Source organism: Phytophthora cinnamomi (genome assembly GCF_018691715.1).
Source record: "Phytophthora cinnamomi strain GKB4 chromosome Unknown Contig24, whole genome shotgun sequence".
In the NCBI taxonomy this organism is placed as follows: Eukaryota; Oomycota; class Peronosporomycetes; order Peronosporales; family Peronosporaceae; genus Phytophthora; species Phytophthora cinnamomi.
The window spans coordinates 438,963-455,485 of NW_027150957.1; the positions used below are offsets into that span (position 1 = coordinate 438,963).

At 53.5% G+C, this 16,523-nt stretch overlaps 2 protein-coding genes across 2 annotated transcripts; one reads left to right on the forward strand and one right to left on the reverse strand.

The window, feature by feature from the left end:
- Nucleotides 1-1,200: 1,200 nt before the first annotated feature.
- On the forward strand, nucleotides 1,201-4,047 carry IUM83_15261 (uncharacterized protein; the record flags this gene model as incomplete). Its single annotated transcript, XM_067940065.1, has 2 exons — nucleotides 1,201-1,220; nucleotides 1,313-1,499. The coding sequence occupies 2 exons, from the start codon at nucleotides 1,201-1,203 to the stop codon at nucleotides 1,497-1,499; spliced, it is 207 nt and encodes a 68-aa protein (XP_067794450.1).
- IUM83_15262 (Testis-expressed sequence 10 protein) lies at nucleotides 2,398-15,588 on the reverse strand (the record flags this gene model as incomplete). The annotated part of the gene is made up of 2 exons (XM_067940066.1): nucleotides 2,398-3,011; nucleotides 15,306-15,588. 2 exons carry the CDS (start codon nucleotides 15,586-15,588, stop codon nucleotides 2,398-2,400), a joined length of 897 nt encoding a protein of 298 aa, XP_067794451.1.
- Between the last annotated feature and the right edge of the window lie 935 nt (nucleotides 15,589-16,523).

A 16,523-nucleotide genomic window follows, 5' to 3' on the forward strand; every position in this document is an offset into this window, starting at 1 on the left:
CCGCCGTGACCACGCAGGCTTTGGCCCGCCAAGTTGTCAACTTGACGTCTCTCGTCAACGACCAGTGCCAGGCGCCACCATCGCACAGCGGCGCTCCACCCATGGACCACGTCCAACCTAAGGACCTCCAAGTCCATAGCGACGCTAACGGCGACGACGTTGAACCTCCTTGTTCACCGCGCGGCTACTTGAACGTGCGAGGGCGAGGCGCTCCCTCTCCACGGCCAGGCCGCTCTCGTGTCACATCGACTGACCAGTACAGTCAGCGCTGTCACTTCCGACACGGGGGTATGCCTATAACACTTTTCACATTTATATAAATCAAACATCAATTTGTACAGGTAATTTTAGGCGGGAAACACAATCAGCGCCATCAAGAAGAACGCGTCAGCCATCATGAGCACCACGTAGTTTGCCCTGGACAGACGTGTGCTGACGTGAGTCTGCGTGGCGCTGACCGCGAGATGCGGGCTGCGAACCGCCACATCCTGTTACTGTTCGACAACTAGTCCTTTCATGATGTGGGCCCTCTAGCACTGACCAATGTGACCGTGCAGCATCTCCCGTCCAACCCAACAGCCTTCCTCTAGCCAATGGACGCTACGCTTCATCCAGGATGACCTCGTCCAAGTGGACGAGGTCATTCTTCGCCTGTCAAACATATATGCGGAATAGGATTGTCAAATCTTATATCTAGCAAGAATACGTGTCACTTTAGAAATTTATGCGTGTAACCATGTGTCGGAAGTGGGCGCGGTGTCTGTACGTCATGCTTGTGCCAGGTCCAGAGCCTCCTCCCCGAGAGTTCCGCTCGTACGGAGTCAGACTCCGGCGCGGCGTTCACGATCACGAGCCCACGTAGTCGTTCCCGCTCACGATCACCAGCGCACCGGAGCCGTCATCATTCTCGGTCGCGATCTCGCCTACGGGATCGGCCGTACGACTCGTTCCAGCGCTCACGTTCCCGGTCCCGGGGTCGCTCACCCCAGGGGCACCAACCGGCTCCAACCGGCTCCAACGTCGTCCGGCCGTCGGAGAATGAGGCCATCGTCCACAACGTCGTGCGCGCGGGCCCGAGAATGCTCAACCCAGATGCAGGTAACGATGATTTCCCTCGTTTCACTAAGGGGCGGGTCGCAGTAAAAAAAGAGGTCGCAGAAAGAGAATCCGCCAATCAAACGACCCCTCACCTCTTTTTGCATGAACACTCCCAATAAGAGGTAGCAGAGGTCTTTTGGTCTCTTTTTCTGTTATAGACACGCATTGACAGATCTATCGTAACATTTGTCATTCTCTCTCGTCATGAATCCAGGCGACACGACTCTGGCATGCGCAGCGGCCTCGATATGTGTACTTGCCGTCGTCGTCTCCGACAAACGCACGTGGCCCGAGCCTCCGCAACACCAGTATACCGTGCCGCGAGCTGGCTGGGATATGATTCGGTCCCAACAAGTATTTTCCGTGGGCTGGTTTCGACGGCATATACGCTGCACTCGTGATGCATTTGAGGAGATATGCCGCCGCGTTTCGAGTAGCTGGGCCACCGTTCTACCTCCGCTGGGAAGCAACGCAGAGGTGGACATTTCCACACGAGTTGCGATCGCTATGAATTATCTAGCACACGGATGCTCCATGTACAAGGCAACTGAGCTAGTTGGCCATGGGAAAACGATTGCAGTGACGTCTATCCACCAAGTGCTTGCAGTGCTGGAGACCTGGGTCGAGAGGACCATCATGCCACCGACGCGGGCGTCTGACTGGGAGCTGATTTGCAGTGAGTTTGAGCACGTCAGTGGCATGCAGGGTGTTGTTGGGGCTGTGGACGGGTGCCTAATACGAGTAAGACGTTTTGCGGACTATGACGGCTGGTACTGCCGTCGTGGGTATCCGGCATTTAACATGATGGGTGTCGTAGACCACCGCCAGCGATTCATGGCATATTCGCTACGCAACGGAGCTCAAAACGACAAATCCGTATTTAATCGATCAATTTTCGTCCGCGAGATGCTCGATACAATTCCCCCCGGAACACACCTCGTTGGAGACGCGGGTTATCAACTTCTCACTAATGTATTGACCCCGTATCCGATCCTCGCGGAGATGACCCGAGCCAATCGTTGGTATAATTTGGTGCACAGTCGAACACGTATTGCGGTGGAGCAGTCGTTTGGAAGGCTCAAAGGCAAGTTTAGAGTGTTCAAATCGGATCTATCACAACAAACGCCTACAGACATGGCGTTGGCTGCCTTGTACTTCACAACTGGATCATCGACCTCGATGGAACACCTGCACTTACTCCTGTGGCTCTAGAAGACTGGATGGAGATCGACCGCGCATGGTGGGCTACAGAAGAAGTGGCGGGACAGGAAAAGCCAGCTCGCGACAAGCGCGACACAATTAGAGATTACCTGTTTGCTTGTCGCGTTGAGCAGTTCCTGCAGGTATAGTTGTAGTGACAGCGTTATCAACAGTACTCTGCATGAAGGCCAATATAGCAGCGTTTACTTGACGAGACCCATCAAGGGAGGCTTGCATCAGCTGGAGTGTTTTCTGTTGATTGACAACGAGAGCGGTGATCTGTTCTTCCATTCGAGCCATCTTGGTCATAAGCGGCTGAACGTCATGAGATGTCCCGTTGGAGTTCAATCGTAAGCTTAGTGACTCGGCCATCGCCGCCACCGCGCTCGCCAGATCCATCTTACGCTTTCGAGCCTGACGCTTATTGGCCGCGCCTTCAGTGACAATGGTGCGCGGTTGCTCTTCTGACGAGAGTGAAACCTCCGAGGTGATGGAGCCCGTTTGACCGAAGTCACGGTTTCCCATCCCACTCAGATCGCCAAAGTACATGAGTAGCGTAGGCCAGATGCTAGGATACTCGAGCGGATGTTCCGTGCTATTGCCGGTCTGGGGCGCACTGGCCTTGATGTTGTTGAATGTGGTCTTCAACCCCTGGAACTTGTTCTTGAGCTGCGAAACTTTGCATGAGCGGCGGTTCTCCTCGTTAAAATCATCTAGAATGTGAGTTCAGGCTGCAGTCAGCTGCGCTTTGCTCTTGGAGCCCTTGAAGGCGGGGCCGTACTTGTGCATCCGGAGGAACAACAGCGACTCCACGAGAGCATCGCTCCACTCTATGCGCTCATCTGGGCTCTCCACTGTTGCCCCTTGGACGTCTCCTAGATCGGCTGCTTCTGTGAGGCTGGCCATGCTTAACTTTGAGCAAAAGTTACACTGACTCGCATGTGAATTTCGTAAGGGAAATGCGAAAATGTGCTGTGACCCGACCTCCACTTTATTAGCTATAAAAAAGCCAAAAAGAGAAGAGGTGCGACCCGCCCCTAACATGTCCCCACACGACAGGGCCTGCTTCATGCTCCAGCACGAGCGCTTCCGCGGCCGGTATCGCCCAACGAAGGTGTCTATTAAGATGTTCTATGCTATCAATTTTGGTTATTTGACCACTTTCTGTCCTCAGAAGACCCGGGTTCATTTCACCAGGACATCTCGATTTTCCATGACGACGCGCAATGGGGAGGGCCTGAGACCAGCCCGCGTTTCCAGATCCGCCGGGCGGATCTACTCCACAACGTACTGCACGTAATCCAAGAAGCAGCAGCCGAGTGGTACCCGACAGATCTAGCGGTTGTGTTCCGCTCCGTCCACGGCGATGGTCTTCACGACGATCCTCATCGTTCGCCCACACAAGTGGTTCATGCACGATGCAACCAATACCAAGCCGTGTTCGGAGAGCTATTCCATGACATTCTAAGTGGCGTGGACAGTCGCGACCTCAACCGACGTGCGCTTCGCAAGCTTCCTAGTGATTCTCCGGCGCACCAGCGCTATGTGGGCCGCGTGCTCAACAACGTCGTGCTCAGAGCCGTTTTCCACCCTCCGGGCACTGGGCCACACTACCAGGGTGACCAGTTCCGAACCCCTGTCCACATCCGAGACCACCAGTCTGCCCGTTCAAGCCGAGCCCCCGGCGGTGGGCACCGCCCGTGCGGACCGTCACTCCGGCAGCCGTCCGGGATCAGATACCCCTCGTGAACGGCACCCAGCTTTGTGCGCGCTTCCAGGCGGCTACAGATTTCTCGTTCCCGCGCTGTCCACATGTGCATAAGCTGCATTCCTTCCCGCCGGACGTGCTATGAAGGGTCACTATCCACCACGGGGACCTCGAGCCTGGCCATCCGCCGCGCACATGAAGCTGTGGGGGAGGTCCATTCCCGGCTTCTCGTCCCCCCAGACTTAATATGAACCAGGTTTTCGTTCAACCTCCCGTGTCTTCATTGGTGCCTGTCGTTGGAAAACTCCATCGAGCAATTTATGACGTCGTACACCCGGTTCTCAGTGAGCCCAGTGCCTGGCACAGGCCTCAAGGCCTCGATTGCGTTAGACGCAATCACAGCGGTGGCAAGATCGCCCTGCGCTTGTTTCGCAATAGGTGCCGGGGAGACGAAGACATCCGTCGTTACCGTTGCCTTTGACGGCGGCCATCGAATCGAGACCGGTCGCTCGGCCTACGCTTGGTGGGTGTGGACGGTCAACCACACCCTTCTCCACCGGGAAGCTCGCGCATATGCCATACAACAGTCGAACAATGTGATGGAGGCCCACGACCTACTTCAGTGTCTCCGCTGGGTGCATGCCAACTCCAGTGTCACGGTAGCCCACATTTTTGGCGATTCGCGGGTGGTCATTCACCAGGCCCTTACGCTGTATTCGTGTGAGTCGTCGCGTCTCAGGCCGTGGGTGGCTGCAATCCGATCCTTTTAGGGGCGTCCATGCCCCTCATTTACCTGCGCCACCTCAGCCACGAGTGCAGTGGCGCGGCGGATGCACTCTGCAACTGGGTGATGGACAGTTTTGCCGCCCACAACGGACAATACTATTCATGGTCATCACTGGCCATGCTCAAACGCCTATCACCCGGCTCTGAGCCCCGCGATTCCACTTTGGTCCATTTCGTACATCCACACACGCCCAGGACGTGCGTGCTCACGTAACCGCGACCTGGTCGCTCGTGAAGACAGAATTGACAATGGTGGCCCACCTCATTCGCGCACGTATTACGCCACAGGTGACGGACGAGCCTCAACACAGCGTTGTTGCCGGTCCAAGGTCCTCACCCTGCGTCGTGACAAGGGCCAGGCCCCTCCAGTCAGATTTCGAGACGATGCCATCCCGCACCGTCACAGTTGGTGGATACGCGCGCTGCGTTCCAATGGAAGTGTTTTAACGCCTTTAGGAGGCTGCCGATCGGTTCAATATTTCGTTCCCAAGCGACGATGTGTTTCTCGCTGCGGGTCCTGGACCACTACACATCCCTCGCGTTGACGCGGCCATCCTGGGTGGCCTCATCAGTCGTACCCCGCTCGGGATTCCAGTAACCTTGGAACTGTTCAGGGGTCAGACCCCTGGCGACAGTCGCCCCAACAAGAATTTACGTCCAGCATTTACGTCCAGGGCTGTACCGCGCCAATTTGGCCACTTACCCGCAACTCGATTTACTATGCCACATCGCGCAGCACGGGCTCATTCCTCTGTGGCGCGACCCAGTTGGTCGTCTCGGTGTCCGCCCGGTTCAATAGAATTATGTCGGCGACGATGTAGGGGCATCAATCGTAGTGGACAAGCTACTCGCCTACTGCAACAACGGACGCTGTGTTATCGCATCCATGCGCATGCTCGCGCAGGGCGAGCAGTCTTGCTCCAGGTCTTTCGCCTTGGTTCTCAAGAAGGACGCTCCGCTCCACATCGATGGCCGGATTATTTACGACCTATCTGCTCCCCAGGGGAGATCCGTCAACGACTTGACGGACACTGCTGCGTCTCCGGATGCCAGATGGGAACCTTTCACGTTCATCGCACGGCGCGAGCAGGACCTACAGCGCCGCTATCCCGGGCGGGCGATATATGCCATGGTCGCGGATATCGCTGAGGCCTTCAAGCACGTTCCCGTTCACGCTCATCACGCCTCAGCTTTTGGGGGGAAACTACCGCATTAGTCCCATGACATTGTATCCGGCATGGCCGTGTTAGGTTGGTCTTCTTCACCAAGATTCTTCGCCGTCTTTGGTATGGCAGTCAGACACTACCAACGAATGGGAGCTTCATACATCCACGGTGACCTGGAGTCATTCTGAATCTGCCAATGGGTGGACGACATTGTCTTCATCGAAGGTGACATTGACGATCGCCTTCTGAAGGCAGAAAAACGTCTCAGAGACGGAAGTTCACGACCTGGTCGCGAACGTTCCATGCAGTTGGCATTGATTGGGATATACCTGAACAAGTGATATCCATTCTGCAGATGAAGATCGACAAACCGCGTAAGGTGGTCACAGAGACTATACCAAAGAGGTTCGACAAGGTGAAGGAACTAGACCGTCTAGTTGGCGTACTCCTCCATGTGATTAGTTTCATCCCCATCACAAGGCCGTTCATTCAACGATTGTTCGCAGTGCGAACCCGTTGTCGCTGACGGCACAAGGCGGGAGTGGCAGTGACAGAGTTCCTTCTCAAGGATCTAGCGTGGTGGAAAGGCCTGGTCATTGAGAACGAATTCGCCGGAATCCCGATGACGCTAAAAGAGTACAAATCTGCGGCCGACGACATCTGGCTGCTGCAGTCCGGGGACGGTGGCTTCCTAATCACCAGTATGGTTCTCAGAGAACGCGTACAACTGCCACTCATCAATCTGGCGGAACGTGGTGCCGAGATTGCTCGGGCACTGGTGCGGGTCATCGTGTGGGGGTCCAAATTGGAGGTGATAGACGCCTAGCGCCACGTCATGATCCACAGCGTGTACATATGGATTACCAGAGTAATCGACAAGATGAACTTCCGATCCCCAGACGAACAGGATAGTCTGCGCCAGTGCGCTCTGAGCAAGGCTCGATATCGACTGCACTTCTCGACGCATACCTCCACGAGGAGCATGGGGCAGGCCCCGATGATGTGCACCCCACGTGTGGCATGCAGGGAGACGGCAACGCATTGAGGAAAAGACAAGACAACTCAAATGAGCAGCAGTCGCAGATGGGACCCTGGGTCGCTACATCAAGAACTTCAAATACTGGGAGACGTTTTGCAACGACTTCAACTTCCCCGTGTGGATTGACGAATTGCCCAGGGCACTACAAGCACGGATGGTCGGATTATTTGCCGGACTGTGCGCCTCAGAGCAACACAACAGAGCCAAGACCGGAAACAAGTACCAGACCTTCGATGGAAAGACGGCAGCGGTGGCATTCGCGCACAATGCAGTTCGGAACGCCAGGTTCGATTACCGCGATCCGGAATTTGAGCTCATCGCTCGAGGTTACAACGCTCGAACAACCAAGTGGATAGCCAGCGGCCAGTTTCTACACCGATGCTGCGCAAAATGAAGGAGCTCGTAGACCCTGCGGAACCTCATGATCAGCACCTTTGGGGGTCGATCGTCCTAGGGTTCTTTTTCCTAGACAGAAGCTCAGAGCTTTGGGGTCGACAAGTCGGCCGGAGCCGGCAGGGTGTACTGTGTGAAGGTTCGGAACGTGATTCTGAGGGACAAGTATGGCGGTCAAGTTGGTCCAGCTGCCACGAACGCACATTCAGTCGAATTGTTGTTCGAACCCCACAAGGGAGACTGAATCGGACAAAGCGCCACGATCCGACATTATAGGGCCAACGAACCAGCAATCTGCCCAGTCAATGCAGCCCAGGACTGCCTGAAAGTACGTGCAAAATGGCTAACTGAGAAGGCGGCCCTGGGTCCCTGTCTCACGTCGATATCAAGAAAAGTGACGATCAAGAAGGGGAAGGTTGCAGGTCTAATCAAGACAGCGGCAAAGAACATGGGACTGTCCCAGAAGGAATACTCCTGCCACTCAAACCGCATTGGAGGCACCTGTGCGCTACTGGCTGCAGGAAAAAGTGACCTGGTCATTCGCCTCATGGAAAGGTGATCGAGCTGGCGCTTCACAGTGTACACAAGGCTCCGACCTGGCATGGTCCGCGACGCGGCAAGTAGTATGATCAAGGCCTCGACATGGGAGTCACATGAGCCAAGCCTCACGCAGCTCGAGGGGGAACCTAACTCTCCGAGCTAATCAAGTCTGCTTGCCCCATTCGCAGTGAGGCTGAAGGAGGAAATACTTGGATAGAGCGGATCAAGATCTTTCGATTGAGCCATCAATCGCAGAAATCGTGTTTCGGGAAAAGTAACATTGTGCTCTGCACGGTCTCACATTATATTATAATGTAAGCTTCTTTCTGTGTCTTGTGCCATGTCCAGCCGACTGGCGTCATTTTTGTGGTGTCGAGAAATGCAGCCGAGACAGGGTGCGTAGAAGACTTGAGGCGCCGGCGTTAACTGGCAAGTCACAACCCATCGCCAGTCATTGGACTAAACTCCCCGATCGCTGATTGGCCTAAAATAGGCCGGTGACGATGACTCGTCGACGGTCCCAAGTCAAGCGCGGGCGGTTGCAGCTCGCTAAGTACGGTGCGAACCTACTGGCAAGATCCGAACCTATGAGTCATCGGCGCCTGTCCCGAGTCGTCGGTGGCGTTTCAGCGGCCGTTTGAGTCGTCGGTAACGCCGCCACGTCGCAGAGAAAGCACCGAAGAGTCGTGAGTTACAACTGGCGGTCCAAAACGGACGCGTTTATACTTGATATTTGTATTGATCGATAGGAAACTTAAGAGAAGACAAGATAAGCCTTCGGGCAACAATAACAGAACAGCTTTTCCTCCCAACCACGCAAGGGCGACACCGGTGCCTGCAGTGAACGACCTGCAGCTCAAGGTAAACCTGGTAGGTAGGATTATGACTGTCGGTGGGCACATCTACTAGTGTAGCGTGTGTTCATCTAGCTGGCAGGGCCAAGAGTTAGTGGCCGGTGTATTGGTAGCGACGAGTCGTCGCCAGGAACTGGAGGAGCGAGAGCGCACTCCATTTATTTCTTCCCGCCGGAGTATAGCTCCGGCACCCTCGTATCACGCCGTAACAGGCCGGGACCCTTCCTTCTGAGGGCCTGCGAGGTATATTTTGTGTGTGAGAGCGTGCTAGCCTTTGCTCGTGGCTGGTGACGCTGAGTCTTCCGTCGGTCGACTAGCGGAAGCTCGGTACACAGGGGAAACATCAACCCGGTGCAAGGGAAAGTTTCTGGGCCTTCGGGTTCTAACTATGGCGTCTCTAGAACGATATATATTTCCGCGGTGTGCGTGCGATCAGCCCAAACATTCCCCGTTTGAGCTGCTCGTTTCGGCAACACTACCAGCACCTCTATCGCCGATCAACCCAGTTCAATTTTGATAGTGACGCGATCAGGACAGTATTGCGCCGTCTGGGGTCTGAACCTATTGATGACGACACTCAACTCGCAGTGATGCGTATGTGGGTACCTCAGCCTTAGTTTGATTTAGTTTAGCTTAGCCAGCACTACATGTCTACCTTCCAGTTAATTAACTTCATTCTTTTCTCTGTGTCTTGCGTCGCCACGCTTGACATAACAGTAGCCAAGTAGGCCGTACAACACAGCTGTACCTGAAATATTTTTGTGGCGATGCGGGCTCCAAAATCAGGGAATAGCCTCGCGGCTAGACCTCGATCTCAGACCACTCAACTCAGAATCTGAGATTAGATCTCAGATCCCAAGCTGGGTGAGGCGTGTGTTCCTCACTCTTGCAATCGCTTGACTTGGTTCTTCCTAAGGCTACGCTGTGGGCCCAGACTTGCGTCGGACACACCAGCTGCCTCCGAACTCGACAGTTCCCAGAGGCCCCCAGATGAAGCTTGCTCCTTGCTTGGAAGGCCCTTGTACGCACGTGCTGAGTCCGCTGTGCCTCGTTTTCTTGAATACAAACACGTTCACTCCACACACACTTAGTCCACTTCTCTTCTCAGGCCCTTGGACTCTGGGCCTTAACAGCCTCCTCCTTGCTCAACGACTCCGGCTTCGAGTCGCTTCCAGTCACGACACTTCCTCCGGCGGCTCAGACTGAGAGCCGCACAACGGTCTTCACTCGCCCCTCAGACCAGAGTGGCCCCGAGAGTTGGCTCGGTCTGAGCCTGCCTTGATCCAGGATTCTCCCTCTGCACCCTGGGACTTCCGCGCACCACGCCTCGATGTAGGCGACACAGCGAAGCTGGGAACCACTATCCCAGACTATTCGCGCCACACGAATACCACTGGCAACTCCAGAAGCCACTATCCCAGGTGTTGCTCTGCCGAAAGCTCAGAGCGGAGCACCTTCCGCCCGAAAATATGAAACACCTCCAGGAAACCAGCCAACCAGCAAGAAAACCCAGCAAAACCAATATCCCGCGTGTGGAAATACAACAACGAAGGCAAACCGGGCCGAAACACGAAAAGGATTGGTTGTTGAACTTGAATTTAGTTGGAGTTAGCTGAGCTTGACCGTAGAACACTCGAAGCGACTCCACTTAACCTTGCGCGCGCCGCCGGGGACAGGGACTTGGTCCCAGTGAAGCAACACGCCTGTCGGCGCAAAACGAACTCCGCAGCTTGCGATCTTCGGGGCATAACAAACTCTGATTATTATCATGCACATGCACATACAATGGACCTATCAAGTAAGGGTGCAAACATCTCCTGGGTACACCTTGAACAAGGGTGAGACACCCACTAAGCTACTCGCTTGGCGGCGCCCGTGAATGCGCGTCGCTGCCTTGGTGCCCTTCCATTGGCCTGTCTGGGTCAGTCATCACTTGATTACACTGATTACACCTGGGTGCAAATCAGTGATATCCTGATTACGCCAGGATCTTGTGGCCGGGATTGGGCGGACTTGGTCTGTCATCACCTGATTACACTGATTACTTTGGGTACAAATCAGGTGTAATCCGGATGACGCCAAGATCCTGTGGCTCCCGTTGGCCCAGATCCATAAGCGACTGGTCAGGCCGAATCTTGTGTGCCTGACACTAGGGGCCGAAAAGCCTCAACGGGGCGACCCTTCAAAGTGACCTTCCAAGCGGCAACCGCCAACTTAAACGAGCAACTACCGCAGCTCCCAGACCGGCAATGTAGCCATCGCTGTGTACCCACTTCATATGCGAGACCACGAAGTCGCACTTCAGGCCCTGCAGGCGCGCCGTAGGCTCTTAGTCACGTCCTAGGCTCGGGGCGGCAGCTGTCTTTCACCCGTTTCCACTTAACTTCACGAACATCGTGCATCCAGACACCAACTTGCGCCCACAATCACCGTGTCTCAGTTTTGGCACAAGTTGAGGGACTGCCGGGCTGAAAACCTGAGCTGGGAGCAAAATTACGATGTTGATTCCATATCCCGGCTGTCCAACCGATTTGACATGTCTCAATTCTGGCTCGAATTCTGGGACTCTGAGGCTGGGAATCTGAGGTGGGGGCAAAATTACGATGTTGACTCCATATCTCAGCTGTGGCACCCCAGAGCCGAGATGAAATCGGACGCCCCACGCCACGCCCTCTTCCTAGACCCCAGACTGCACATATCAGGGTCTGGTGCACAGGCAAACCCCAGACCGAACTCCAGATCACAAAGTCTCAGACTTTTGCCATCCCTCTCAAGTCTCAGAACCTCTGGCACTCCAAACTGCTAGGTCACCAATCTGAGACCTGGGGTCCGAGACTTATGCAACCATGGGGCTTCAAATCACAGATCCAGAAAGCCAGGGCTCAGCTCTTCGCCCAGAGTCCGACTCAAGGCCTGGAACCTCAGATCTGCGGCCTCTAGAGTGAATCTAAGACCTCAGACCCTAGACCGAATTCAAATCTCACACCTGGGGGTCTGGGGTCGCGTTCGGAGAGCTCAGTTTCCAGATGTAGCCAGCACAACTTGAAGTATATACAAAAACCAGACTTGGGTCAAGAAATACCCACGTTTAAAGTGACATGTGGCCGGTACGAGATAGGGTTTGGGCTTCTGACTGATGGGTCCAGGCCTAGAATTGGCAGGGTCCTCGTCACATTTTGGATATATAGTGCCGTCTAGCCATGACGTAATATTGCCGACAGCGACCGATAGGGCCCTGATGGGTCGGTACGTCGAGTCTGACTCGCTAAAAACACAAAATCATCTCATTCGCTGAAAGTATCAGGACGAGTCCAGAGGTCCGGTACGGCGCACCACAAAAGAAAAACACCGGAGTAGCACAAGCCATGGCGCCAGCGTGCACGGGGCGTTCGCGTGCGGGAGGAGGTGGGGCCCCTCGCACCCAAGAGGCAGCAGACACAGTTGGGTAAGGCTATGGCTTGTGAATTTTGCTTCGTGTTACTAACGTTTTGCTTCCTTGTGCTGCAGAGCTGACTGTTGAAAATGTAGCTGAAAGGGGGGGGGGGTGAAACTCGGTGTCAGACTTCGTTGTTCCGCCCCCAAACTCCTGTCGTACCTTTCAGCGCCTCTAAACCTGGTGTACACCTCGTTGTACGGAGGCGGCATCGGCTTGATCCATCATGGGTAATAAATGCGGATGCCTGTGATAGTATGTGGTCAGGTTGTTGTTTTTTGATACTGGCATATTAGGCATCTCCAGCTCTTCGAAGACGACGAAGTGGGCGTCGGCGTCTTGGCGTTGAGGGCCGCGCTTGTGCACGACCGCCTCGAGCTTCATCTTCGATGAAAGTACGGCCGATGAAAGTACGGCGGACGAGACTTCGACGTCGACGGTTGAAGTTAGCTACCATTCGCGGCGGCAGGTTTTCGGCCGGATCTTGTATTCTCAGTCCACGAAGTAGACGTGCCGACCACTGCGTACACGCGAGTCTAAAATCGGCCGTACGGGGTATGTGGGTGCTGCAGCCAAGCTTCCAGTTGCCTTCCATCCAGTTCCGCTGTCGCTGCTGTCAGTTGGACTCGGCGGTGGTGTCATCTCCAAGGGAGTTGAAGGACCGGGGATCCAGATGACATCACTGTCACACCCCTCGCTGATTAAGGCAGCATTCATGCTTTTCGCTTCAGCTGGGGATGCAGCAGCAAAAACGGCGGATGCCCATGCGGTCACTATCTGCAACAGCGACCCCCTGTTTCTTCGCTTCTGCGGCGACTTGAAGCTCAGCAGCGTCCGAAGGCTCAGCAGCTACAACGCTGACGAGGACGGTGCTGCCTCGATCACAGGACGGCATTGTTCGTCCAGGAACGTCGCGCCACGCCAAGTTTTCACGTTGAACCCCTCAATGGGGCCTCGAGCGTGCTCACTGAGCGCTCGAAATACATCGTCCAAGAACGCATGTAGGTCCCCACCGTGACGATTGTCTCGAGCTGCGAGCGTAGCGCCTCGTCTGTAGCCCTAACGTTGGTGAAGTTTTGTTGAACAAATAAAGCAACTCCTTGCGGCTGAACACCGTTTATCGTCTTCAAGAACGGGTAAGTAGCACCACCTTTGTAGTGGGTCTAAGTTGACTCACTACTTTAGCTTACACGTTGCGCAACGTGTATGAGGAAGCGTAAGTACTTAGTAATTACTTAGGTTAATTATATTTGAATACACAAATATAATTTAAATCAGATAAGACTCCAAGTGACTTTGATTAGGTAAAATGAGAACTGTATTGTTTGTAAATTGACCTTCCTCCTAAATCTGCTAAAAACTGTTTATTATCTATGAAAGGGATTGACAGCGGCTGGCTGTCAGAGCCCCGCCAATTTGCACGTCTCTAATTGGTAGAAAGACGTTGCTTTCTACCAATAGGATCTTTGGGTAGGTGTGGACCACTCCTTGTGGTGGACCACTTCAATGTATCCATTGGTGTGACTTACACCAATGTGAGGAAGTATCTAAAACTTTTAACAGATATCCTGTTAAATTCACAGTTGGCTTGTAGCCACTTGTACGTGTAACCCCGTTACAACCTTTCCTCTTTACTTCAACGAATGACTGGATTTATTTTTGGCGTTTTCTAAGCGATAAAAATAGTGAAGAAAAGATGCCGCAAAACTCTTGTGCTATCTCTTTTTTCTAAACAAAGGGTTTCGTTGAATCAGGTACGGGGTCGAAAATCATGTCGATGGCAAGGCGAGCACGGTATGTTTCGATGAGCTCTTGAAAAGCTCCATCTCGGTGCAGCAAACGAAGTTGTTGGAGCAAACCCGATCCAAATTTGCGCTTTATGCCTCTCACTTTGAGAAACTTGTACGTGGTGGTCTGCGCCTGGTTTCCAGCCTGTATAACTTGAGCGGAGTACTTCGCATCGGACGGATCTAGCCGAAAGCCTTAAGATAAGAATTGCTTCATGAATCCGACAATTTGTTTTGACTGATATTTGTATTGTCGGTCATCACAGACCTCCCACAGACGCGGCGTTTTCGTGTACCACTCGAACCACGTCGCAGCAGGAGACTGATATGCACTTCTTCTCTTCGGCTTCGATGATGACTGCGTCGCATTGGCAGGTGCAGATACAGAAGATGTCGTGTCGGGTCTTGAGATTTCAACAGTCTCGCTGTTCGATTTTCGCTTCTCCAGCTCAGCCACACGAGCAAACAAACTCTTGTTTTCGTCAATAAGCCGTGCAATGACAGCATTCTGGTGGTTTATCAGTTCCATCTCACGTGTCATCGTCTTCTCAGACATCCCCACCTTGAGGGAAACAAGACAAATTCGCATCCGCGATGTGTATGGACTCATGGGGTACTGCTCATTGACCTCTGGAAAATCCTGGAGTAATGAAGCCACAAAAAGGTCGGCAACTTGCTGATCGATGGTCAGGGCCCTGTTTTCAAGAGCCATGCTTGACGCGAACAGAATACGCGCCAGCTCGCGTAGCTTCATTCTCGTTGCGGAATTGAAAGTAGCCAGCGAAGGTACGGTGGGGTTACCATTTGGTTTCCAATCGCTGAGAACTTTCAAAACTTTCCTTTTCTCATTTATGGTGTTGAAACCGTATGCGAACGCCTTGTTGGTAGCCGTCATGTTCCAGCTATCACGGTCGAAAATCCACTGCGGGCTCAGAGCAGAATCAGTGTTTGCGTGCTGCGCTCCCCCACGACGGAATGAATATGGCGACAGGCTATCTGACACTCCAGCTTTAGCCTGGCGCTCACTTGCTCCCCTCATAATCCGGTTGACGTATCCTTGCATTTTTTGTGGGGTGGCTGAGTGAGGCTGCGTCGTGGTCTCTGACGTGATACGACCTGGAGTTTCAAATCTCCACAGTGAAGAAGCGCGTCCGATAGCGGCGTCTCGTTGTCCTCGGTGGCCTTGAAATGCTCAAGGTCGAGGACGGACGGAACTGGAAACGCTTACATCGCTAGTGCCATCGCGATAGCGTGTAGAGGACACGTAATAAAATATTTCTTGTCTGGGAAGAGAGAAATACCTTGTTCTTCAGACGTCTTGTCCCTGGTCAGACGAATGAACGGTACATTGCCCGAAGACACCGACAGGTTGCTCTTTCGGACAAATGCCAGGTCGGATGCTCGTCCAAACGCATACCACATGGTGCTCAGGAGTGCAGCATCTTGGTACTCCATGGCCGAACTCGAGTCGTAGTAAAGATCATCTACCAGAGAGCGCAAGTCATCATTGGTGCACGCAGGTGTCTTGTCCACCGTTTCTCCCTGCTGTCGCTTCATGCAGTAGCGTTCCAGGATGCGACCCATCTTGAGTAGCCGCTACTCGATGACATGACGGTTTTTGGGGAAGTCTTCAAGCAACCAGTTCTTGACGTTACGGTAGTAGCTCATGACGTTGTTGCGCTTGCACAGCTCGCCACCGCGCCCTTGAGCAAAGGCGAGATATGGCGAACCGATCTAACAACTTCACGAACGAGCCGCGCCGTTACTGTCTGCCAGAAGGACTCCACGAACGAAATCCATCGTGACGTTGTCCTTTGCTAAGAATGGCTTGAAAACGCTGATCGCCGTCGATTGGGCCCTCTTCGTGTTTTCAGGGGCAAATCTTGTAGACTCATTGTTTGTATGTCCTGTGTCGGCTGTCTGCTTGATATCCGGTAAATGAGCGAATGGTTTGGTTTGAGTATTGACGGACAAATGTCTGGCTGTCGTTGCCGACATTATGCGTCGGCCACTTGTCGGCAGGTTATAAACCTAACCCTACCGTTGATAATTGGTCAAAATTCATGGACAGTCGTCAGTGATTCGCTGAAAAAGCGTACCGACCAATCGTATTGGCTCTTGTGAGTATACTGAAGACAAGTTACTTGCTATCTGTCGGCACTATTACGATATGCATTCATACACATACACATCATCCAAGGAGCTTAGAGGAGCAACATTCATCCTCTAGTATCAACGAAAGGAAAACTCCTAAATGACATGAGTAACTAAGCTCACTGCTGCCTCAGCTCCCCTGGTACCTCCGTTCGGAAATAGATGACCATTTGTTTTTTTTTTGCGCAGCGCTCCGCCTCGTTCATTTTCCTGATTATAAAATTGTGGGAGTACTGGAGATCTAGAGTTGACACCAAGCGAGGCACAGTCCAGAGAGGCGCAGGCGTTTAAAATGTGGGAGGGCTGGAGATCTAGAGTTGACACTAAGCAAGACAGTCCAGAGAGGCGTTCTTGTTCCGCCGCAC